The sequence below is a fragment of the Boeremia exigua genome (assembly GCF_020726555.1).
Source record: "Boeremia exigua strain MPI-SDFR-AT-0100 chromosome Unknown C7974scaffold_10, whole genome shotgun sequence".
Taxonomy (NCBI): domain Eukaryota; kingdom Fungi; phylum Ascomycota; class Dothideomycetes; order Pleosporales; family Didymellaceae; genus Boeremia; species Boeremia exigua.
In genome coordinates, this window is record NW_025763527.1 from 1,359,183 (window position 1) to 1,380,895 (window position 21,713).

At 57.0% G+C, this 21,713-nt stretch overlaps 10 protein-coding genes across 10 annotated transcripts; 4 read left to right on the forward strand and 6 right to left on the reverse strand.

Annotated features, from left to right (window-relative positions):
* Positions 1-1,543: 1,543 nt before the first annotated feature.
* On the forward strand, positions 1,544-2,969 carry C7974DRAFT_401142 (uncharacterized protein). The gene is made up of 2 exons (XM_046142579.1): positions 1,544-1,716; positions 1,882-2,969. The coding sequence occupies exons 1-2, from the start codon at positions 1,573-1,575 to the stop codon at positions 2,662-2,664; spliced, it is 927 nt and encodes a 308-aa protein (XP_045994211.1). The 5' UTR covers positions 1,544-1,572; the 3' UTR covers positions 2,665-2,969.
* On the reverse strand, positions 2,720-3,736 carry C7974DRAFT_317193 (AKAP7 2'5' RNA ligase-like domain-containing protein; the record flags this gene model as incomplete). Its single annotated transcript, XM_046138589.1, has 1 exon — positions 2,720-3,736. The coding sequence occupies one exon, from the start codon at positions 3,734-3,736 to the stop codon at positions 2,720-2,722; it is 1,017 nt and encodes a 338-aa protein (XP_045994212.1).
* A 253-nt stretch (positions 3,737-3,989) lies between these two features.
* On the reverse strand, positions 3,990-5,348 carry C7974DRAFT_39403 (signal transduction histidine kinase). Its single transcript, XM_046141838.1, has 3 exons — positions 4,976-5,348; positions 4,647-4,828; positions 3,990-4,591 (listed from the first exon to the last, which is right to left on the reverse strand). The coding sequence occupies exons 1-3, from the start codon at positions 4,988-4,990 to the stop codon at positions 4,336-4,338; spliced, it is 453 nt and encodes a 150-aa protein (XP_045994213.1). The 5' UTR covers positions 4,991-5,348; the 3' UTR covers positions 3,990-4,335.
* A 1,544-nt stretch (positions 5,349-6,892) lies between these two features.
* Positions 6,893-8,426, reverse strand: C7974DRAFT_318150 (aspartate aminotransferase mitochondrial precursor; the record flags this gene model as incomplete). Its single annotated transcript, XM_046138638.1, has 5 exons — positions 6,893-6,994; positions 7,042-7,389; positions 7,440-8,095; positions 8,145-8,223; positions 8,316-8,426. 5 exons carry the CDS (start codon positions 8,424-8,426, stop codon positions 6,893-6,895), a joined length of 1,296 nt encoding a protein of 431 aa, XP_045994214.1.
* A 230-nt stretch (positions 8,427-8,656) lies between these two features.
* On the forward strand, positions 8,657-11,351 carry C7974DRAFT_39429 (uncharacterized protein). Its single transcript, XM_046141868.1, has one exon. It carries the CDS (start codon positions 8,848-8,850, stop codon positions 11,206-11,208), a length of 2,361 nt encoding a protein of 786 aa, XP_045994215.1. The 5' UTR covers positions 8,657-8,847; the 3' UTR covers positions 11,209-11,351.
* C7974DRAFT_365144 (alpha-1,6-mannosyltransferase-like protein subunit) lies at positions 11,339-12,854 on the reverse strand. Its single transcript, XM_046139821.1, has 3 exons — positions 12,243-12,854; positions 11,754-12,195; positions 11,339-11,705 (listed from the first exon to the last, which is right to left on the reverse strand). The coding sequence occupies exons 1-3, from the start codon at positions 12,574-12,576 to the stop codon at positions 11,495-11,497; spliced, it is 987 nt and encodes a 328-aa protein (XP_045994216.1). The 5' UTR covers positions 12,577-12,854; the 3' UTR covers positions 11,339-11,494.
* Positions 12,855-13,032: 178 nt separating this feature from the next.
* Positions 13,033-14,918, forward strand: C7974DRAFT_39470 (RmlC-like cupin domain-containing protein). The gene is made up of 3 exons (XM_046141915.1): positions 13,033-13,464; positions 13,512-13,701; positions 13,753-14,918. Exons 1-3 carry the CDS (start codon positions 13,319-13,321, stop codon positions 14,638-14,640), a joined length of 1,224 nt encoding a protein of 407 aa, XP_045994217.1. The 5' UTR covers positions 13,033-13,318; the 3' UTR covers positions 14,641-14,918.
* Positions 14,857-16,664, forward strand: C7974DRAFT_39538 (uncharacterized protein). Its single transcript, XM_046141979.1, has 2 exons — positions 14,857-15,059; positions 15,113-16,664. Exon 2 carries the CDS (start codon positions 15,125-15,127, stop codon positions 16,625-16,627), a length of 1,503 nt encoding a protein of 500 aa, XP_045994218.1. The 5' UTR covers positions 14,857-15,059; positions 15,113-15,124; the 3' UTR covers positions 16,628-16,664.
* Positions 16,665-16,701: 37 nt separating this feature from the next.
* C7974DRAFT_436242 (putative P450 monooxygenase) lies at positions 16,702-18,278 on the reverse strand (the record flags this gene model as incomplete). Its single annotated transcript, XM_046145117.1, has 2 exons — positions 16,702-17,447; positions 17,495-18,278. 2 exons carry the CDS (start codon positions 18,276-18,278, stop codon positions 16,702-16,704), a joined length of 1,530 nt encoding a protein of 509 aa, XP_045994219.1.
* Positions 18,279-19,298: 1,020 nt separating this feature from the next.
* Positions 19,299-20,836, reverse strand: C7974DRAFT_441521 (uncharacterized protein). Its single transcript, XM_046145368.1, has one exon. The coding sequence runs from the start codon at positions 20,606-20,608 to the stop codon at positions 19,583-19,585; it is 1,026 nt and encodes a 341-aa protein (XP_045994220.1). The 5' UTR covers positions 20,609-20,836; the 3' UTR covers positions 19,299-19,582.
* Positions 20,837-21,713: the final 877 nt, after the last annotated feature.

Consider the following 21,713-nt stretch of genomic DNA (forward strand, 5'->3'; position numbering starts at 1 on the left):
CGGAGATTTTTGAGCGAAGGAGGTGGGGTTTGCCACCAACGAACAAACCATCATGAGGCTTCTCGTGCTCCAAAGGAACGTAGAAGCAACCACTTTCAACCTTCAAATTCGCAAAGTACACAACGACGAACAAAATCGCCTAGATAGAGGGGCACGGCTACGTCTAATTCACTGATCTTTCAGGAGAGTTCGCCTGAGGCATTAAAAAGATGGTTGCGAAGAGATATGTCCTCCGTGGCGCGGAGCCCCGGACCCACTGCACTCCACAAACCCCACACGATGACCTGGCATGCTACAATGGTCAAGTTTGTATCTTACTCACGCACACAGTGGAGCCGGGTTCTTGATGGACTTTGGCGGTGTGAATACGGTGTCGCCCTTGAGGATTTCGCGCTTGTCTTTTTGCACGCCTGGTACCGTTAGCTGTACTAGCAGGATCGTTATGTTTTTGTACCTTGAACACGTTATCAGCATCGTACCCGTATGCATTAGACAAGCCGTGAGACTCATCCATTGAAAGGTACGCACTGTAAAGTGTTGATGGGCGAAAAACGGCTTAGAGTATGCTAAGGTACTTAGTAGAAACGTCATTCGGCCAGGACTATTCAAGTAGCGTGTTGCTGATTTCTTACAAGGATCGGATGGTCAATGTCATCGCTTTTTCGTATGACTGGCAGCTTGACTGAAAATGCTGAGCAGCTGAGATCTACATTACGGTCTCCTGGTCATAATCGACGACACGACTACTCGATGCCAACTGGCCGAGTGTTGATCATGTACGCTTACATTATTCTTAACAGTGACATAGATCCCTCTACTTGGACCATTGTCGAAAACATGGCGCGCGCATTGGACCAGCTGCAACCCAACGTCATAGACACCGGATACGCAGCCTCCGTCATACGAAACACAGGTACATGCCAGAAACACAAATATCTGAGATAGTTTTGACCTTGAAGTGAGCAGAGGAAACACCAGATCGACGTTCTGTGGAATGCATGAAGGAGGCTGCTTCGAGACTTTTGTCGGTTGGAGGCGAGCATAGATTCGAAGACACACGAAGTGAGAACATGTATTTGGCTATGGTACTAAGATAGCTTCTCCTTTCACAATAGTCCGAGAGGAGAGTCTGAATAGCCGAAGAGATCCAGCTGTATGCTCAACACTATTTCTGCGAGAAATGTGCTGCGAAAAAAGGTAGATCAAGGATCTTGTATCTGGAAACCTACCAAATTATCAATCGCTCCCACATCGAGCAGACTCGTTGTCAACTCTGCTCACAGCGAGTAGTAGTGGTGTACGTAGATTCTGAATACGACTTTGACTACCGTCGCCCCCTGTATTTCGCTTCATACTCGCCTATGATACTATGTTTGTTTCCTTATCACTAGGTTCAAAGATGGATAAATGTCTTTGCTGTTCACAAGGAGTGACTTCTGTCGCGAAAGGATGACGAGTCGAAGGACAGCCCCGCTTCTAACCTTTTTCGGCCTATTGCAGCCGCTTCACTGTAAACACCAAACAAGCACTAGCTTCCTGCGCTGCAACATTCACAACCTTTTGCAATTAGACATGTTGCCACCTGTAGATCCGACGACATTGCAGCGCAACTCGAACTTCGAAGCACTGTATAAAGACCTTTGCGCGCGGAAACTGAACGCTGATGGGTCGACACGAGATACGAAGAAGCAGCGCATGCACGATGAAATACGACGAGTGAGTCTTTTTTTTATTGTACATGATGTTACTGTTTCCAGACAGTCTTACGTATTTCTTGCCAGCATTGAAGGCTCCATTATCAATTTAAAGGTCCTTTCTATACATTCACTCACACATCAAGTTCCTGATCCCAACATCGGCATTGCATTAACGACCTCATAGAGTCTAACAACCGCCCGATCAACACTTTTATCGTCACAAATCTTAATCGACACTTTGACCACATTACCTTCCCGCGCACCAACCCTTCCAGACGAGCTGCACGCCTGCATCGACCTCGTCACCGCCCTCCTCTTAGGCCAGATTCCGGACCCCTCAGATCGCGAGATCCTTTCAGGCGACACAACCGCCTTCCTTGACAACATCGACATCGTCGCCGCAGCAGTCTCCTCGCAGCTCGAAACCCTCACCGCCCACCTGTGCACGATCGCCGCCCCCCTATCTCCTCCCACCCCAGCATCCCTCTCTATAACAGCAGAAAATCTCCTCAGCGCCGCCACCCTCGACCTCCCGCGTGCCCTCGCGTCAGCACGCACCCAGCTCACCAACGCCCTGACGTCTCTGCTCTCTCTGCACAGGCAGATCCTTGAGACCTCGGTCCGCATCCTGGAGCAGACGCAGCACGGCTCGCTCGCACGGCACACCAAAGCGCGCGCCGAGCTGCTGCACTCGCGCGCCACGCTGCTCGGGCTACAGGCGCGCTGCTACACGTTCGGGCACCCGCCGCCTGCGGAGTTTGTCAGCGCGTTGAAGGAGTTTAGGAAGAGTCAGGGCAGCGGGGAGCGGGCATTGAGGGATCGCGAGGCCCTGGCTAGGCAGAGTCTGAAGCTGTATGAGCAGGCGGGTGAGAAGGGGGTTCGGGAGTTAGCGAAGCGGAAGGCGTATCTTGATGCTGAGACGGGGAGGATGGAGGATGAGATCGAGGCTCTGGAGCGCGGGAGGTGAGCGGTGATGCGGTGAAGCGTTGTATCTATCTGTACGAATCTCTAGGAAGGACAAGTTATATCCTCTTCTCAGCAACGACCTCATACTTTTCGTCCACGATCTCGCCCGTCTCTTCATTCAGGATCTTCCGCGCGCCCATCTTACAGATCTGCACTCTGTCAATCAGCACGTCGTCCGCCCAAGCAAAGTCCTTATACGCCTCAATCAACCCTGTGGCGTCAAAACGCATCCAGCTCTTCGAGTCCCGTCTACGGGCCTTTCCTCCATCCGCGCCCTCTCCCTCCCCAATCTCCCCAATCTCCCCAATCTCCCCATCTTTACCCGCCCCACCCCTCCCCCTCCGCCCCTTCGCATACACCGTGTTCACAAGCGTGACATGCAACCTCACCGCCCTTCCATCCCTCACAACCCACCCGCCCTCCTCAAACCCGCCCTTCACACTCTCCACAAACCGCTCCAACCGGCCCCCCACGTCCTTCGGCTGCGCATACAACACGCTCGTGGATGCCGCACTCTGCATCGGCACCAGCCCGTACAGACTGACCTTCAACGCGCCCTCCGCCGCCTCGACCGCCTCGCTCGCCTCCGAGAAATGCGCGACGGCCCCCGCGTTCTCGCCCACGGCGGCCGAGTCCTGCGCCAGGGCTGCGCGCGTCTGCGTCGTGATGCCGCGTAGTAGTAGTGCGAGATCGAGGGTCTCGAGGTGCCGGGTCGCTTCTGAGAGCTGTGTGGGGCTGAGCGCCATGACGCCGAGGGTGAGGTGGAGGGAGCCTGGGGGCCGGACGGCGGCGGGGGGCACGGGCGTGTGGGTTTCGAGATCTTGACGCAACTTAGTCAGGGCCGTGGGGAGCTGTGGGGCGGTGATGGGCAGGCTGAGGAAGTGCGTCAAGGGGGGCTTCTTGAGTTTGGGCGTATTATTGCGGTGCTGAGATGGCTGCGTTGAGGTTGGTGGCGAGATGGTGCGGGTCAGTGTAGATGCGGTCTGCAGTGTAGTGTGGATGTCATTGTTGTTTTGGTGCCGCGTGTCGTCGAGGAAGTCGTTGTATTCGCCTTTGGCTTTTTTTCTACCCATAATGAACGAGGGCCTGATGATATGAGAGTGCTGTGCTGCGTGAAGGATTGGTGTGCGTAGCATGGAGTCACAGCGTCAGAAACGAGTGTGGTAGTCAAGTAGCAGAGCGATCACGGAGCACCAACTTCAAGAACGGGAGCGCGGCACGCGATCTTGAAGCTCAGCGATGCTGGTCTCTGGTGTTGAAGACGCAGTGACCAATCACAACATCAGCAGCATGACGTAGGCCTGTCACCCCACCTAGCACGTTGCCTCGGACCGTCTTTCGGCGCATTTGCGTCTGCAGGGCTGGTGGACGCCGTAGCATTGGGATAAAGGGAAACGGAAAATAGTTCAATGCTTTTCAAAACGCTGTAAGTCTATGGTATCCAAAGTACCGAGTCGTGGCAGAATTCAGAGGCTGGCTATGGAGGAGACAAGCACACCCTGATGACGACACGGCCATGCAACGACGGTCCCTAGCGGTCTCGACGCAGGTACAGGGCGCTGTGGCGAGCGAGGGCGAGCAAACAGGGTGCGGTGCTGCCTTGCTGCGCGCCAGCCGCCAGCCAGCGCATGGCGTGCCCGGCGTCGGAGGGGCACGGGGCGAGGGGCAGCGCTCATTCCTCGTCGTCGTAGAACTTCTTGAGCACCTTCTCGACCTCGTGGAACTCGTCCTTGGCCTGCTTGATGATCTTGTCGAGGCTCTTCAGGGCCTCATCCTCTTTGATGTCTTTTATGCCCGTCACGTCCTTCAGCTGGCCGTAGTTCTGGATCTTCTCGCACGAGTCCTTGACCTTGGTCAGGCCGAGCGTCGCAGACGACCCCTTGAGGAAGTGGCCCAGCTCGCTGAGCGTCTTAAGCTCCTTCTTTTCGCTGGACACAGTCAGCACGGACGATGCAGGGTGCGATGCAGGGCAGGAGCACGCACAGGCTGGTGTCCATCTTCACAAAGGTGCCCTCGGCCTGGGTGAAGAAGTCGTAGACGATGCTGCGGGAGAACTCGCGCTCGGCCTCGTCCTCGTCCATCTCGAGGATCTGCTCGAAGGTCGAGGGGTCGATGGTGTCCTCGGCGCCGGGGATCGACATGATGCCCTCGCCGCCGTTCACGCTCTGTTCAGGTTAGAGTGGGGTTCGTAGGTGCAGTGCAGCAGGCAGAGGCGGGGCGGAGGGCGGTTGAGTGCATGCAACGAGACTCGAGGAATGCGCGAGCGTGGCGAGAGGGGCATGGAGAAGGAGCAACGTGATGGAGGGGCACACCAACCCTGTCTTCATCCTTTACTGAGCTAGGCGCCATCTCGATTAGAAACTCGCGACAGCCCGCGAACGACCCAAATCAGCCGATACGAGTGAGACACAGCAACACCGCTTTTCAGTGTCGCAGGCGCGGCGGTGCAGTCCAGAGATGAGGCTGGGCGTGGCGGATAATTTTTACGAATCGCAGGAACGTGCAACGATGTATTGAGTGACCCGAGCGTGAACGTGCGCGACCGATGCACTGGCAATCCTCGAGTTGGGTTTAGTTTATGACGAAGGTGTAGGGTCGGCCCGCCGAATTTTGAGCGCCGTTGTCAGTGTGTGTGAAGAGACTGGGGGGGGGTCTGCGGCGAGAGCGCGCGGGAGGTGCTGCGGTGAGTGAAAAAACGTCAAAGGGCAGGATGCTTGTCTCTCGGCAGTCTGAAGCCTAAAAGCTCAGCGTTAACCCCCTCTGGTTCGCTTTGGGCTTGCAGATTCCTCGGAGTCAGGGTGCCGAGAAGTGCGGCGGCAGCTATTCTGTTCACGGTAGGAGAGACGACGTACGGCTCTAGAGAGGCAGGAAGAAGCAATTATGGCAGCGGGCTGTCACGGGAGCAACGCTCATATATCGAATCACGCCGCGGTCTAATCTGTGCGAAAGGGGACTGGTTGCATCACCGTGAAGAGGGGCATGCAGTGATGGGCATGAGAGTAGGCTCGCCGTGGGTGGGTACCCGACGTCAATGAGCAGCCCTGAACCGCGCCCTCGCCGTTGATCGTCGCGCGCAGTCTTCGCTGACCCTTCCACGACCCTTCTGCCAGCTTCTGGCGACGTTGACCGCAACCTGAAGCCAGGACATCCCTCCCTCGTGACCACTGCACGGCAACGTGCTTGCGAGCGTCCCACCCAGGCGTATCAACTGAGCGCCATGGCTCGTCTGTTCATAGACGCGTGCGGCTGACGTCGAGCTACCTCGTTCTGCTTCATTGCGTATGGTGACAAGTTGAGCGCCAAGAGATCTAGATGTGGTCGGGTACGCTGAGCCCGGCTGGAGAAGGCCGTCCAGGAGGGCTGCCAAACGCGGGCATTTAAAGAGAGAAGCGTTGCGGATGGATGTAAGATTCCAAGACGACGTCACCTCTGTTCGTCATTGTGCATTGTGACCCTGCATCTTCCCGAAGCCGCCTAGCCTCACCTTTATATTGCACTGCACTGTGGCAGCGATGCCTCGCCAGCTTGGAGTCTCAGCTGGCTTCTATTTCGAGGTGCGGTGGGCTCAGCGAAACCTGCTGTCAAACACGGATTCCCACGCTGGTGATAATCGAGACACCAAGCCGTGGCCCGCCCAGCAAAACCGACGCGAATCTCCACAGTCCCCCTCTTTCGGCTCGTAAAACCTGAGAAGCGAAGTTTTAGGCGCGGGTTGACTCTGCCTATCCGGTCCCCTCCGAGTCAGCACCAGTTGGGTGATTCAGTGATTTGTACACAGTACTGCGACTGCTCTCATAATCATTACTGTTACACACCATTTCATGGCAATTACTACAGCTAACCGAATTGCTCCTCACACCACATTCGCGGCGAGGAAGAAGCCATACCGCTGTAGGACAAGATCTGCGCCCTACTGGTGGGCGCGTCAGGCCATGGACAGGTGGGGTGTCGTGCATGGGACAGGGCAACAGCACATGCCGATCGATAGGAGTTTGCACAGGCCGAAGGCCGTAGAGAGTGGGGGTGAGCCAGTAGCAGGCAAGAGCGTTACCGAGTAGGTCAACTCGTGCATCATTGTTACTGTAGGTATAGACGAAGTTGAAGGTAAATTTGGTCATGCGCTACGCAATGTAGTCTAGTGCCTACTGTAAAGTACATTGTACCATTCACGCCATGCTATGCCGAACATCCGAGAACCCTGAAGCAAGAAAGTGCGCCAGGCCGGGCATTTAGCCCTTGACCTTGTAGATGGCCTCAGCGAGGCGTCCGACATTCTCGCTAGTGATACCGGCAACCGAGATACGTCCGTCCTTGGTAGCGTAGACAGAGTGCTGTAGCTGTCAGTAAGAAGTCGTGTGTAAGAGCCTGGACTACTAACCTCCTCAGCGAGCTTGGTCATCTGCTCAGCAGTCAGACCGGTGTATGCGAACATGCCAATCTGGGATGTGATGTGGCTCCAGTCGTGCTTGCTGCCAAGCTTCTCGAGGTTGTCCTTGAGGGCTGCGCGCATGGTGATGATGCGGTCGGCCATGCCCTTGACCTCACCGAGCCATTGCTGGTTGAGGGCAGAGTCGTTCAAGATCTCCGAAGCAATGCGGGCACCGTGGACAGGAGGGTTAGAGTACAACGGACGCACAAGGATCTTGACCTGGGAGTCGACACGCTTCTTCTCCTCGGCAGACTCGCAGACGATGGAGAAGGCACCGACACGCTCGCCGTAGAGACCCTGAAACGGTTAGTAACGACAATAATTTTCCTTACTGACTAGCAACGTACCATGTTCTTCGCGAACGACTGAGCAAGGCAAGGGCGGAGACCCTCCTTGATGAAGTGGCGGAGCGCAAAGGCATCCTTGTTGGTGTCACCTGAGGCAAAGCCCTGGTAGGCCATGTCGAAGAAGGGGTAGTGGTCGCCCTCCTTGACGGCTTCAGCAATCTTCAGCCACTGCTCCTCGGTAGGGTCAACGCCTGTAGGGTTGTGGGCGCATGCGTGGAGCAGGACGATGCTGTTCTTGGGCATGGCCTTGATGTCGGCGACCATGCCATCGAAGTCGAGGCCGATGGTGTCCTTGTTGTAGTACCTGTACTTCTCGACCTTGAGGCCAGAGTCCTTGAAGACGGCGGCGTGGTTGGCCCACGAGGGGTTGGGGATGTAGATGGACTTTGCGTGAGGGTAGTGGCGCTCGAGGAAGGCGCCGCCAATGCGGAGGGCGCCGGTGCCGGAGATGGTCTGGGTAACGACGACGCGGTCCTCGGAGAGCGGCTTGGAGTCCTTGCCGTAGGCGAGCTCGAGAGCAGCCTTGGTGAACTTGGGAACACCGGTGATGCCGGCGTACTCTTTGTCGAGGTTGGAGTCGACGACCTTCTTCTCGGCCTGCTTCACGGACGGCAGGACGTAGGGCTTGCCCTTGTCATCGCGGTAGGCACCAACACCTGCACATGTCAGCTGCATGCCGAAGGAATTGTGTCGCTCGTGACTGACCGAGGTTGATTTTCTTGGGGTTGGAGTCGGCCTTGAAGGCCTCTGTGATGCCGAGGATGGCCTGGCGGTCAGTGGTGAGCTGCGGTCATCTGGATGCTCTCAGGCGGCTCTTACATCCTGCCGTGGTGTTAGCAGCGCTCAGTGTTATGGCGCTCGATGCAATTGACTCACGGGAGGTCCTTGCGCGACCTTGGCCCACGCAGAGGCAGCGCGGACGCCGGCCTGGACGGAGAAGTGCTTCTGCGCAGCCTGGCGCAGGGCGGTTCGCGAGGTGGACAGCATTGTGGCGGCAGGTGTGATGGGGAAAGTAGGCAGATGGAGCAGGAGCAATGGAGGAAGAGCAATGGGCGGCAGCGATGCAATGCTGTGAGTCGGAGCTGTGACTGGCGCGACGGTGGGCTGAGAGTCTGGGGTAGTTTTGCGGCGAGAGCTACATCGGAGAGCTGCCGACGCCGGCGGACGGCCGTGATTGGCCGCCGCGCTGAGCTCCGGCCGCCGCGATAATTTTTTGGGCCGCGGGAGTGAGCATCGCGCGCCGCGTTGACAGCAGCGACGACAGCACCACAGCGACGACAGCAACGACAGCGGCCCCGACAGCAGACCGCCCGCTGCCGCGCCCGACCACGAGCCACTGTTGCCGGACGCATGACTCAGCCGTCGACACTCCCCCCGTCCCCGCCGCACCCGTAAGCCGCCCGCCAGCATGCGCCCTGCGCTGCGCCAGGCCCGGACGCTGCTGAACCATGATGCGCTGCAGGCCTCGCTCCCGACCTTGCTCTGCCCGGCGCTGCTGAGGCCCGCCGCGCGCCCTCGCCGCTATGCCGCGCCCACACAGCGCTTCGCGACCTTTGCCCGCGCCCAGCAGGACGCCCAGCAGGACGCCCCGGCCGTGCCTGAGGGCAGCGAGCGCCCGCCGCTGAGTGCGCCCGCGACGAGCCCCCCCGCGACGAGCCCCCCCGCGACGAGCGCCCCCGAGACGCCCCCGCTCCAGCCCGAGCGACGGTCGCTGCCCCGCGGCTGTCCAGGCTGCGGGGCGCCGTCGCAGCTGTTCGACAAGCGCGAGGCCGGCTACTACAACGTCGACCGCGGCGCCGTGCGCGCGTACCTGCACTGGGACCCGCGCCACGCCCACGCCGCCTCCAACGAGGACGACGTCTACGCCCGCGCGCTCAAGGACGCCCGCCCAGAGCTGCTGGCCGAGCTGGGCGTGCTGGACCCCGTCGCGACCACGGCGGCGCTGCAGCCCGACACGCCCGTATGCGACCGCTGCCACAACCTCGTTCACCACAGCGTCGGCACGCCTATTGCCCACCCGACCGTCGACTCGATCCAGCAGACCATCGCTGAGTCGCCGCACCGCCGCAACCACATCTACCACGTCGTCGACGCCGCCGACTTCCCGCTGTCCATTGTGCCCAACCTGCAGTCCTCGCTGCGCATCCCCAAGCTGCGCACCCAGAACCGCCGCGCCAAGCACAAGGGCTGGGTCGCCAACGACCGCATCGCCGAGGTCAGCTTCATCATCACGCGCGCCGACCTGCTGGCCCCCAAGAAGGAGCAGGTCGACGCGCTCATGCCCTACATCACCGACGTCCTGCGCGACGCCCTCGGCCGCGACAACAACAAGGCCCGTCTGGGCAACGTGCGCCTGGTCAGCGCGAAGCGCGGCTGGTGGACCAAGGAGGTCAAGGACGACATCTGGGACCGCGGCGGCGCAGGCTGGATGGTCGGCAAGGTCAACGTCGGCAAGTCCAATCTCTTCGAAGCCGTCTTCCCCAAGGGCCGGGGCGCCGACTACCAGGACGTGCGCAAGATTCGCAGCGCCGCCGAGCGCGAGGCCATGCTGAACGCCACCACAACGCTCGAGGACATGACCAGGGTGCAAAAGCAGCTCGCCGACGAGGACGCCGAGGCCGAACGCTACAACAAGAGACCGGTCCAGCACGTCCACCAGCCTCCAAGAGCCCTCGAACGCGAGCCAGAAGAAGAGGAGGATGACGAGGAAGACCCCGACGCGCTGCTCCCACCACCCCAACCGTACACACCCTACCCCGTGCTCCCCATTGCGTCCTCTCTCCCCGGCACTACCGCCTCGCCCATCCGAATTCCTTTCGGGAAGAACCGCGGCGAGCTCGTCGACCTGCCCGGTCTCGCACGCACAACGCCCGGCCTGGAGACATTCGTGCAGCGGGCGCACCAGCAGGATCTGATCATGACCTCGCGCCTCAACGCAGAACGCCTCACGCTCAAGCCCGGCCAATCCCTGATCCTCGGCGGCGGCCTACTGCGCATCACGCCCGTTACCGAAGACCTCGTCTTCCTCGTTCACCCCTTCGTGCCCCTCCACGCCCACGTCACCCGCACCGAGAAAGCCGAAGCCTACCAATCGCAGACCTCAGACCGCCAACTGCAAGTCCCGCCCATCCTCGTCCCCAACGTCGGCTCGCAAATGCACAGCGCCGGCCGCTTTGCCCTCAAATGGGACGTGACCAAGAAACTCGCGGGCCCGCTGACGAGCTCCGTCGCCGGCAAAATGAAGCCCGAGAACCTGCCCTTCCGCGTGTGGAGCACAGACGTTCTGCTCGAGGGCGTCGGCTGGCTCGAGATCTCCGCCCAGACTCGCCGTCCGCAGGGCTGGGCGCCCGTGGGCATGAAGAAGAAGGACCCCAACCACGCGCGGCACGAGCGCGAGGCGCGCATGCGCCAGGAGAAGGACCGCAAGGACCGCAAGTTTGCGGCGCTGGCCGCGGCCGAGGCGGCGGATAGGGAAAACGGCGTCGACGATGCGCTGAGCCGGGCGTTTGCGCCGAGCAGGCAGGCGCCGAGCAGGCAGATGCAGGATGACCGTTACGGCGACGGCGATGCCATGGCAGAGTGGCAGGAGTCGTACCCCGAGATCGAGGTCTTCTCGCCTCTGGGGCGCTATGTCGGCGTCAGACGGCCCATGTGCGCGAGTACCGTCATGGGGCCGCGCAGCGTGAGCAGTCGGGAGCGGATTGCGCGGCCGCGCCGGAGCATGAAGTCGGTGAAGCGGCAGCGACAGCCGGCAGGGAAGGGGGAGTAACGAAAATATGTAGAGTAGACGCAGAGGATGGTAAAGTGGCCGCGCGGTGGAGCATGTTGTATGATATGTAGAATGAGGCATTGCTGGTGTTTGGGTAGCATGGCGAAGGATGGAGCTTGTAATAGTTATTGATCAATCATATGTCTACTGTACTGCGTCCATCCAATTCTGCCAACGCACCTCGCGGGTGTTTCCTGACGCCAAACGCCGTGTCTCAGTATGTAAATAACAATCCAACTTTCACACGGCTCTCTTCCGCGGAGCCGAAAATGCATGGTCTCCTCCCTCAGTTGTAGCCTTGCTTCTTACGCTCCAGGACCTCGAAGAACGGCTGCTGCTCCTTGGCGCAGTCGTGGCCGTTCTTGTCGCAGCCGGGGAACGTGGCCACCAGGGCGCCCTCGGCGTACATGCCCTTGTCGGCGTGCGGGCCCGAGACGTATGCGTTGAGCAGCGACTGCGGGACCATGGCGAGCTTGGCCAGAATGGTGCCGTGCCACCTGTTTACACGATTAGCTGCGCTCCAAGGCGGTTTGTGGCAGACTCACTGCACGATGTGCTCCAAGGCGTGGCTCTCGGCCTTCTGGAAGTTGTAGCTGCGGTAGATGGGGTCGAACCAGGCGTCGAGGAAGAACTTGGCCCACTCGCCGTTGCGCACAATGAAGGAGCTGGGCGCCAGCCCGTCCTTGTCCTGGGCAATGACGAAGTCGATGCGGTCGCCCTTGAGGTTGCTAAAGGTGCGGATGACGCTGTCGGGCGGCACGACGGGCGCGTTGGTGATCATGTGCTTCTCGATGACGGCCGGCCGCAGCAGGTGGGCCTCGAGGCTGATCTCGGGCGACATGATCAGCGCCGTCGCGTCGAGGTACCAGAAGAAGGTCGCGCCGGGGTGCAGCGTCATGGCGTGGCGGACGGCGGGCACGCGGGCCCAGCTCGGCGGCGCGTTGTTCAGCGGGTACTGCGAGGGCGCGGGGAAGTGCGTCAGGTAGCCTGCGGGCGTCAGTGCTGCCGCAGCGTCTGCACGGGGGGAGGCGTACCGTGCCGCCGGGCGTAATCCTCGCGGTTGGTCTTGATGCGCTGCACCCACGCCGCGTCGGCCTGGGGGTCCAGCACCGTGACAATGACGACGGGCGCGCCGCTCCCCACGGCCACCTTGGGGATGTTGGCCAGCGGCGCCGAGCGCGAGCGCCCGCCTATCGCGCCCACCAGCCACAGCAGCGTGACGAAGCCCAGCACGGCGCCGGCAATTGCGCGCGGCTTGCTCCGCAGCAGATTGCGCAGCGCCGGCGGCGCAAACGATGTGGATGGGTTGTTGCGCGCAGCGTATGGCGGCGGCCTCGACGTCTTGCGCGGAGGCATGGCGAAGTGCATCGTGGAGCGTGGGGCCAGGAGGCCAGGTGTGAGCGGTCGGGGGGAACGAGCGGCGCAGTTGGAGTCGGTGGAGAGTCGGCGGGGCGTGGACGGGCCTACGGCTTCATGTCTGGCGCAGCAGGTCAACGAGAGGAAGCAGCGACCAAGTGTCTCGGAGCCGCCAAAGTGACATGTGTCGCCCGATTAGGGACAAATCTCAAATTACAGGTACACGCAGCGCGGAGACTTGGCAGGACCCCTTGCCGCGGCCGTCACTAGCGCCCGCTGAGCATGGTGCGCTGACCATGTACAGAGTAGGGACAGTAGACAGGCCCTCGATGCGTGCATCCTCCCCAAACACAACTCCATGGACCGTCAGCCTTCAGCCCTACAATACGACTCCAAGCGACGCTGGCGCAATAAGCACGATTAGGTGCTGACTGCCCCTTTGTCAGCTCAATCCGTCAGCGAGTCCCGGGCAGTGGATGGCACCGCCAAGACTGGACATGTTCACGCCTCTAGCAAGACGTCTTCATACGGCCCACACACCCTCGGTGGGTAGCCGGATGACCATGCTTCAGAGTCTTCGTCTCAACGTCACCTTTCTCCTAGTAGTCCGTCGTAGCTCCTTCGCAGCTTAGAAATAGCAGAGGGTCCGCTATGACGTCGCAGCGTTGTCACGATGCGCTCTGGACGAAAAGTGCATATGGGCGCCGCCGTGCCGCTGCTCAACGTCCCATTCTAAACTATCACTATTATCACAATGGTTAACAAGGTTTTTCAACTGAAGTGCGAGTGCAACCAGTACCCATGGGGGAAAAAGGGTCGCGAGTCCATCTCAGCAACATTGTGCGAGAAGACACCGGGCAATGGCTTCAAGCTGGATGAAAGCAAATCCTACGCCGAAATGTGAGTCCGGCCTCACCAACACCGTCTTCGTGTCCTAACAAATCCAGGTGGATGGGCACATACCCGACTTTGCCGTCAAAAGTATTAGAAACGGGTGAAGACCTCCAAGAAGTACTTGACAAGCACTCAGACGAGCTCATTGGTCAACATGTTATCAAGAAGTTTGGTCACACAAACTTGCCTTACTTACCTAAGGTTCTATCGATAGCAAAGGCCTTACCTCTGCAGTTGCACCCTGTACGTCAAGTCCTCTGACATCAGCTCAGCACACAACTAACGTATCCATAGAATAAGGACCTCGCCTCGAAACTTCATGCGAAGGATCCGGATCAGTTCACCGACTCGAACCACAAGCCCGAGATTGCTCTGGCCCTTGGGCCTTTTGAGGCCTTCGTTGGTTTCAAGCCGCTCGAGGACATTCAAAAGTTGATGGAGCTGGAGCCTCTCCAGCAATTCCTACCCAAAGTCCAGAAGCCAGTATTTGACGACCAGGTCCTCAAGCATGTTGTTGAGGCTCTGCTGAAAGCATCTGAAGACGACGTACGGAAGACTAATGAGGCGCTACTAAAGCTGCCCAAAGAAAAGTTCGGCAAGGAGACATTCATTCCCGAGCTCATCCCTCGTCTTTCGAAGCAGTACGATGTCGAAGACAATGGTACTCTTGTGGCACTGGTCACGATGAACTACATGCAGCTCAACGAGGGCGACAGCATCTACATCCCTGCCGATGGCATCCACGCTTATCTCTCTGGTGACATCATCGAGTGCATGGCACGATCCGACAATGTTCTCAACACTGGCTTCTGCCCTCGTGCTGACCGTAACAATGTTGACACCTTTGTTGGATGCCTGACCTTCAATCCGCACGACACAAGCGAGGCGCTCCTCAAGCCTCGCGAATTCGACGGCAGTAAGAATGGCAACACTCAAATATACGCGCCACCGATGAGCGAGTTCAACATGCTGTTGACTACCCTGGAAGATGGAGAGAGCGACACAGTTCGCGCAATTGGCGGGCCCAGCATCATGATCGTGACCGAGGGCGAGGGCACGCTCAAGGCAGAGGGCAAAGAGCACAAGCTGAGCGCTGGTTATATCTTCTTTGTGGGACAAGGAACTGAGCTGGAGTTCTCTGCAACGAAAAAGCTAAAGGCGTTCACGGCCCACGCGGAGTAAAAAACGAGATGAGGCTGAAACTGTCTCACGGACATGATGTTGATTGGAGGATTTGCGACTACCAAGACTATCTCCGCACGTAGTAGAACTGAATGAGTCCTGATGTAACTTGTTCAAGACATCGACTTACAACTTCGAGATTCCACAGTCGGCAATGCGGATCCGGTGTTGCCGTCCCCCACATAATCCTTGCTCTCCCCGCACTACATGCATGCATCCCCAGCTCGTTCCGGATGCCCCGCGTAAGAGCTATAAAACCAGCGATGCAGTTGACATGTGTTTGTTTACGGACTGTGCTCTTCTTAATCGACAAGCAGCTCTTTATCCGATTCGACTCACGCCATTGACTCAACACGAGTCGCCAAAATCAAGCCGAGACAGACAGACCTTCAAGGAGCACCGCCAAACAAATTGCAGACGTAGGCACTATATGCCCAATCACAAGGTGATGTTGCTAATCCTCTTTGTGTAGTCAACTATCATCATGGCAGCCACACTGCGTAAGAGAGACTCAATGGAAGCTAGTGTAGAAACACCACTTTCCACGAAGCCTTCGAGTCCCCGTCCGGACACCGTTCAGAACAGAACGCCATTGAGCCTCGTTACCCTGCCTCCCTCCATTCGCAACACGATTTACAGGTATGCACTCGACACCGAACTCGTCAACACCGGTCTGGCCAATGTGTCATACACGCATACTTTCAACAACAACACAGGAATGTTGAAGTTCAAAGCGTCAAGACCGCCTTTCCCAGTGGATACCGGTCTGTTTAGCGTAGACCAGCTCATCAGCAGAGAGGCTCTTCGCTTCTTCTACTCTTCAAACCTCTTCGTCCGCTTCAGTATCTTCACCCCCGACGCACGCCATGCGAAAACAATGCTTATTGACTCTGGCATTCTTTTCGCTACAACATCTTCAGAGCTCGCTACTGGCACGCACCACGCTCTGGATATCTCACTCGTCGAGAAAGAAAGCGACAAGAAACGAGCAGTAGTTATGTTTCCGGCACAATACCTCCCTCGACTCATCAACTTCCTGCGCGAGGCCGGCGAAGTAACGAAGTCATGGGGCAGCACCCGCCGCCTGCATCTTTCGCTGCTCAACAGCTACTCTTTCCCGACCTCGCGTCTGCAGGGCGATCTCCTAGAGCCGTTCCGTGTGCTCAAGGGCTTTTCGGCCGTCACAATCGACGCGCAGCACACACTGCCACACTACGCAGCCGGCCTCAGCGCTTCTATGACAAGCAAAGAATTCGATGCCCAGCACTGGGTTGACACCATCACCGAGCTTGCCGACCTCAGCGACGCCGCACGCGAGACCACAGAAAACGGCGTCGCCAACCTCGCCCTGAGCATCGAGTACTCCCAGGCCGTCATCGTGGCGCTTACCTACGGGTTCCTCACCTCTGCAGAAGCAATCCATGGCCCCTCGCATGCAGAAGACATATTCAAAGCCATCCAGCGACTACGCTGGCGAGTCGAGCTAGGCCTGGGCATCGCGCTGTCGCTGCAGCACCGCGCGCTCGACACGCACAAGGATTGGCTCAATAACGTAGACCTAGACCTGAAGACGCGTAAACTGGCAGCCCGCGATCTCCTACTCGCCGAGAAGAGTGTCTCCAAGGCGCTGAGTCTGGCGACGGACTCGCCCAGCCCGGCGGAGAACCCATGGTTCTTGTCGTTGCCGGTTGAGCTAATTCCGCCGAATAAGCAGACGTGGTTCAGCGAGGGCGAGAGGGCGCAGACCTGGTACGCACTTGGCGTTGTGCATACTTCGCTGGGCGAGTATCTTTTTGCTGCTGGCGCGTTTGAGCGCGCGTTGGGCATGTGGGGTACGAACGAGGGGGTCGAGAGGGTTGAGAAGGCGTTCGAGAAGGCGAGGATGGGAGTTGAGAGTGATAGAGAAGGGATGTTTAAGGGTCGTGTTCAGCCTGGGACTGGGCTGCGGAGGGCCGCTAGGATAGCGAGGCTTAGTGTGGAGGAGTAGAGTTGTGCTATCTACATATACTATCAGAGGAACAAGGCCGTAAACACATGGCTTCCATTGGCAATACCATCATCTCACTCCACTCTCGGCGTTAGCCCAACCTTACACCCACCTAGCCCTGTACATGTAATATTAATTTTCTCCCTCCACTCCTCATCATCCCTGCGCAGCAATTCGAACCCCTGCACTATCCTCGCAACCACATACATTGTCTCCGTCAAAGCAAAATTTTGCCCGATACACACCCTCGGCCCTCCCGAAAAGGGCACAAATGCCCACCCAGGCCGGAACCCAGGCTCTAGCCACCGCTCCGGCCGAAACGTATCTGCATCGTCTCCAAACAAGTCGCTGCGTCGCTGCATGCTGTACGAGATCCAGCCAACTTGGCTGCCCTTGGGCACCATTACAGGGCTGGCTCCGTCAGCGCCCCCACCGCGCGGCAGCACCGTGTCGACGCGCGCCTCGCGGCCGTTCATGGGCACAATAGGGTAGAGGCGCTGGGCCTCGTTTGTGATGGCGCGAAGGTACTTCATTGCCTTGAGATCGTCGTAGGAAGGCGGATTGGTGCCCGCAGTGGCAGCAATTTCGGCACGCAGAGTGGACAATATCGATGGGTGGCGCGGGAGCTCCCAGAGGATGTTGCTGAGTAGTGCGGCGACGGTGTCACGACCCGCCAAGAGGATGTTGAGGAGCTCACTGCGAATGGTGGCGTGATTAGAGGTGGACTCGAGGAGGGCGGATATGAAATTGTAGCGGTGCTTTTCCTTGTCGGAGGTTTTGGAATCGGATATGTGGGCAGCGATTATGCGATCGACAAAATCTGCTTGTGTCAGTCGATGTCTAAGAGCTTGTAGAGGGGAAAGGTACCTTGCATAACTTTGACATGCTTCTTCTTCGCCGAGTTGAATCTATCCGGTAAGAACAGCGTGATAAAACCCCATTTTTTAAATGCCGCTCGCTCGAAAGGGTTGGAAGCGTAGTCAAACGCGTCACAGAACTCTCTGACCTCATCATCACCGTCCTTCCGGCCCAAAGCATCTGTACTTCTCCCAAACAGTAGCTCAGTTGCGATGTCCATGCTTAGATCATGCAACAAAGGCTGCAAATCCACCATTGTCCCGTCCTTTGGCACCAGCTCGAGAAGTCGCTGTACATGCCGCTCCAGCAGCTCCACATCCGCAACCAAACTCTTCTCAAAACAAGGCCTCAGAATCTCGCGCGAGTGCTTCCACGCAGCACCCTCGTTGACAAAGATTCCGTATCCGAGGTAGCTCGACATCTCACTGATGCGGTCCTGACCGAGACCCCAAGCGCTGAAGTTAGTTGCCAGGATTGCCTTGACGTTTTCCGGATCATCTGTAGCGAAGAAGTCGGTACCTAGGACGTAGTGCCGGCGCGTATGTGCGTCGACTTCTTTGAAACTCTGGTCCCAGAAGGGGAGGAGACGATGCTCTTGGATGGCTTTGATCTGGCCCCACCAGAAGGCCGCGCCGAAAGTGAATGGCGTTTGACGCATTTTCGCCGGGAGGCAGCCATGTTGCTTTGCGAAGTTGCGAAGCCGCGAGCCAACAGTTACTTCCCAATAAACTCGCCTCGTAATGTACAGACTGAGGAGGGTGACGGTGATGCTGGTCAGCGTGAAGATAGCCATTTTCAGCTCGCTGAGAATGATGTCAAAGGAAAATAAGGACTGGGAAAGACAATATCGCAGCGTCTTGTAGCATTCCAAAATATGTATTCTGACGGTGGCTTGAGCTGACAACGATCATCAGGCAGCCACTTTTGACATCGTACCTACCCCTAACCTACCCGAGTTCGTTAAATAAGCGGCAAAATTCAGAATTTACAACCTTGGCCCTCAAGTGCTGAAATGTTGTACTTTGCGAATAGTTGTCGCAATTTTCGGTAGTAGATGGTGCAAACCAGGTACATTGGACGGGTCAAAGCGGGGTCAAGTATGTAGTCTCTTAGCTCTTATCTTTGCAACAGCGCTTGCTAGGTCAAGTGATATTTCTGGCTTAATAGCCCTCAATTTCGCAAGTGAACTCACCGCGAACGCCGTGTTGTACGTTGAGCGATGGGCGCTGTCGTGTCTGGGGTTGCGAGATTGGTCGCGGATCGGTGATGTCAATCGGGTGTTGCAGCTGGTTGCCTGATGGAAGACTCCGACTGACCGACGATTAAGGCTCCAGGTTGAGTATGACAACCAGTCCGCAGACGAAATAAGTGGCTGCCTCGGGGATCAGTGTAGCTACACGTGGAGACCAGCATATGAAAGCAATTTTTGAATTTGATATGTACTTGAATAGGATCAGTGTATGAGAAAATCAATGTGTTCAATGAGTTGCAAGCGCCTAATTCCAGATTCACACTGAACAGGTCATCCATTGTGTCTTCCGCTCATGGTTGTGTGATCAACCTGACACACGGAGCGCAAGACTCCGAGTTCATCGGGATCGTCAATCCCAAGTCCTTCAAGTCAATCAAATGTGTTCAAAATCAGAGGACCCATGTTTTCGTGTCTCGCAGGGGGTTCAAATCAAAAGCATCGTGAGGTCGCTCGTCGACACAGTGCAGGCCGTAACCTTGCAATATATCCGAGCATATCGCTCTGTGAGGTCGCAGCATTGTCCATCATGACCAGCGATCACGGATCGAGTCATAGTGGGTGTGTCCAGAATAAAGAAATATGATCAGTGAACGGACAAACAAGTAGAGGGAACTGAAAAAGGCAGGGAAACAACGCAGCCCTCCCTTGGTATTTGAACAAAAAGATCGCTCAGATCTGGTGAGTGATTGTCGGTGACAGTGTTGTACGGTTGATCAGTGGTCACATTGGTTCTGAAAGGTGAGCCAAATCGTCGCGAACTTGGAACATCTGCGAAGGGGGTGTTGGACTGGAAGCTTTCTAAACGAAAGGAAATATGGCACCGCAAGGGTTCCTTAGATCCTTACTCAAGACTCAAGATAGACGTCCATGGCGTCTTCGAGATCCTTGTTGAGGAGATCGTACTTGACACTATCATCAATTTCGTCAACAGGAAGATAGACATCCTCCATGGTGGGAATGCGGGCAATCTGGTCAAGAGGATACTGGTCGACGGCCTGAAGCTGATTCCAAGGAAGTCCGATCGGACCCTGCTCGCGAGGGAGGGGTGGATAGCGACCGACACCTGTCTTCGCACGGTCATCCCCTTCCCACTTCATTTCTGCCAAGCAGGGCCATGGGGAAATTTCGTCCTTTCCGCTCTGCCAGTCCGCACACCAGATTGTCTTTTCGCCCAGGGCTCGACTGTAGTTGCCGATTTGTTCGAAATTACCAGAGAGACCGCAAAGCCTCATCATGTCTTGCGTCTTTGGAGGAATGGGGAGACTGTACAAGTTCACTCCCTCCTCTCGATCCTGCGCTTGCTGTGCAAGCTTCTTGGTTGCAGACGCCATCATTGCCTCTCGATGCGCAATGTAATCTGAAACTTTCCACTTGGCGACATCGGCGTTCTTGAATACCCTTCTCATCGAATTCCGGATAGTGAGAAACTCTTGAGCAATGCGAGTCTCTTCGGACACCCATGCACGAGTATTACGATGACTGCTGCCTCCTCTTACGAAAACAGGGCCTTGATGAAAGCGGTCGTTATAACGGCGAAACTGCGAGTGGCGACCATAGGTAGGCGCGGGCGCGGGCGCGGGCGTGGGCGTAGGGTCTTGTCCAGGGTTGAAGAAGGTGCCAGTGAGACGGTCGGTATGCTTCGACGGATGTGAGGAGAGGTCTTCATCTCGGATGCTCAACTCTTCAAAGTTGAGAGTCGCAGTGCTTAGTGGGCTTGTACTGATGAACTTGATCTCTTCCTCGAAGCACTCGCTGTCATGGAGGGTATCACTGCTGTTTCCTGAAGGCGGGGAAGACACAGCGTCGGCCTTGACATCCAGACTGTCTAGGGCGCTTGTGTTCCTACCGAAAGTTCTAACAGATTCTGCCATTGTGCGGCCTTAATTAGAAAGCTAGCGCCTACGGGCTGACCTAGCGCCTACGGAATAAAGGCGAAATCTGTTGATAGCTTGACACCTGCTTGCAGGAAGCTGGGCTGGACAACGATGACTCTTGTGCTTACGTATCAAGGGCTTCGTGTACGAGGGGCGTACTAATGGTTCCTATGCGCTATTGATGCCTGTGAGATGTTGACTTTCCGGTTAGTGTCTCTTCGTAGGAGTTCAGTGAGAGTCAACTCGGCGTTTTGAAGCGTCCTCTTGAGACGCACGAGAAGCAAAAAACGGTAGTGCCAGTACTTGATTCAGAAGTCGGTGTAGGGCTTCTCGTGATACTTGGTCGGGCAAAAGACATCCAAGAACAGGTAGTCACCGCCTCGACTCTCAATGGCTGCCTTGAGTACACGTCAAACGCGGGGCTGCGCGTACCTTTTACTGTGTCGCACTATGATTTGCGGCGTGGTTAAATGAAATTACTCTTGTGAAATGGAAGTCGTGCAAGCCGGAGGTTTGAAACCCAGAAGCGATGCTAGCATGCAAATGAGTATTGCAGATACTGCAACTCGCCGAGCTGCACTTACAGTATGGACGTGGGGTGCGGAGAAGGGCAGTTTGATCGGAAGGCAGTCTGACTTTGTCCAAGGTATGTGTCGAGAACGAATAAGGTTGTAGTTAGTGCTGGCGTCCGGATCGCTTTCCCGAAGTTGGGAGGTGTTTGATGGTTGAGAGACGTTCACAATAGGATCGTTCTTGTAAGACTTGCGGCTGATGCCTGAGGACTGGTCGAGGGTCAAGGTGAGAGGCCCGCTTCGAGGAAGAAGCGGTGTATGTACACAGCGTAGAAAAGGAAGCCTCCGATAATGCTTTGCTGAGTGATCACGAGCCTCGTTCAATCTCCGCGTATCTAAGTGGTCCACACTGAGTCTAAATCTGGTCGATTGGGATATAACTGTGCTGTGGAGATGAGAACAAGAAAAGCTCTGCGCATGATTGACCTGGAGCAAGCTTGAAAGCGAATGGTTGTGCGACAAGAATTACAAACATTGTAGTTCGCGGTATCGACTGTCAAAGTGGACGGAAGAAAAGTTTTGTTAAGCGA

Excerpts from the sequence above, each read along its gene's own strand:
- C7974DRAFT_39538 (XM_046141979.1), top strand. The coding sequence starts at position 15,125 with ATGGCAGCCACACTGCGTAAGAGAGACTCAATGGAAGCTAGTGTAGAA.
- C7974DRAFT_365144 (XM_046139821.1), bottom strand. The coding sequence starts at position 12,576 with ATGCACTTCGCCATGCCTCCGCGCAAGACGTCGAGGCCGCCGCCATAC. Across the intron at positions 12,196-12,242 it reads GGATTACGCCCGGCGGCACG|GCTACCTGACGCACTTCCCC; the intron begins GTACGCCTCCCC and ends TGACGCCCGCAG. Across the intron at positions 11,706-11,753 it reads GCCTTGGAGCACATCGTGCA|GTGGCACGGCACCATTCTGG; the intron begins GTGAGTCTGCCA and ends TCGTGTAAACAG.
- C7974DRAFT_39403 (XM_046141838.1), bottom strand. Across the intron at positions 4,592-4,646 it reads GTGAAGATGGACACCAGCCT|CGAAAAGAAGGAGCTTAAGA; the intron begins GTGCGTGCTCCT and ends GACTGTGTCCAG.
- C7974DRAFT_401142 (XM_046142579.1), top strand. The coding sequence starts at position 1,573 with ATGTTGCCACCTGTAGATCCGACGACATTGCAGCGCAACTCGAACTTC. Across the intron at positions 1,717-1,881 it reads TGCACGATGAAATACGACGA|AGTCTAACAACCGCCCGATC; the intron begins GTGAGTCTTTTT and ends ACGACCTCATAG.
- C7974DRAFT_441521 (XM_046145368.1), bottom strand. The coding sequence starts at position 20,608 with ATGGCAGAATCTGTTAGAACTTTCGGTAGGAACACAAGCGCCCTAGAC.
- C7974DRAFT_39429 (XM_046141868.1), top strand. The coding sequence starts at position 8,848 with ATGCGCCCTGCGCTGCGCCAGGCCCGGACGCTGCTGAACCATGATGCG.
- C7974DRAFT_39470 (XM_046141915.1), top strand. The coding sequence starts at position 13,319 with ATGGTTAACAAGGTTTTTCAACTGAAGTGCGAGTGCAACCAGTACCCA. Across the intron at positions 13,465-13,511 it reads AGCAAATCCTACGCCGAAAT|GTGGATGGGCACATACCCGA; the intron begins GTGAGTCCGGCC and ends TAACAAATCCAG. Across the intron at positions 13,702-13,752 it reads TACCTCTGCAGTTGCACCCT|AATAAGGACCTCGCCTCGAA; the intron begins GTACGTCAAGTC and ends ACGTATCCATAG.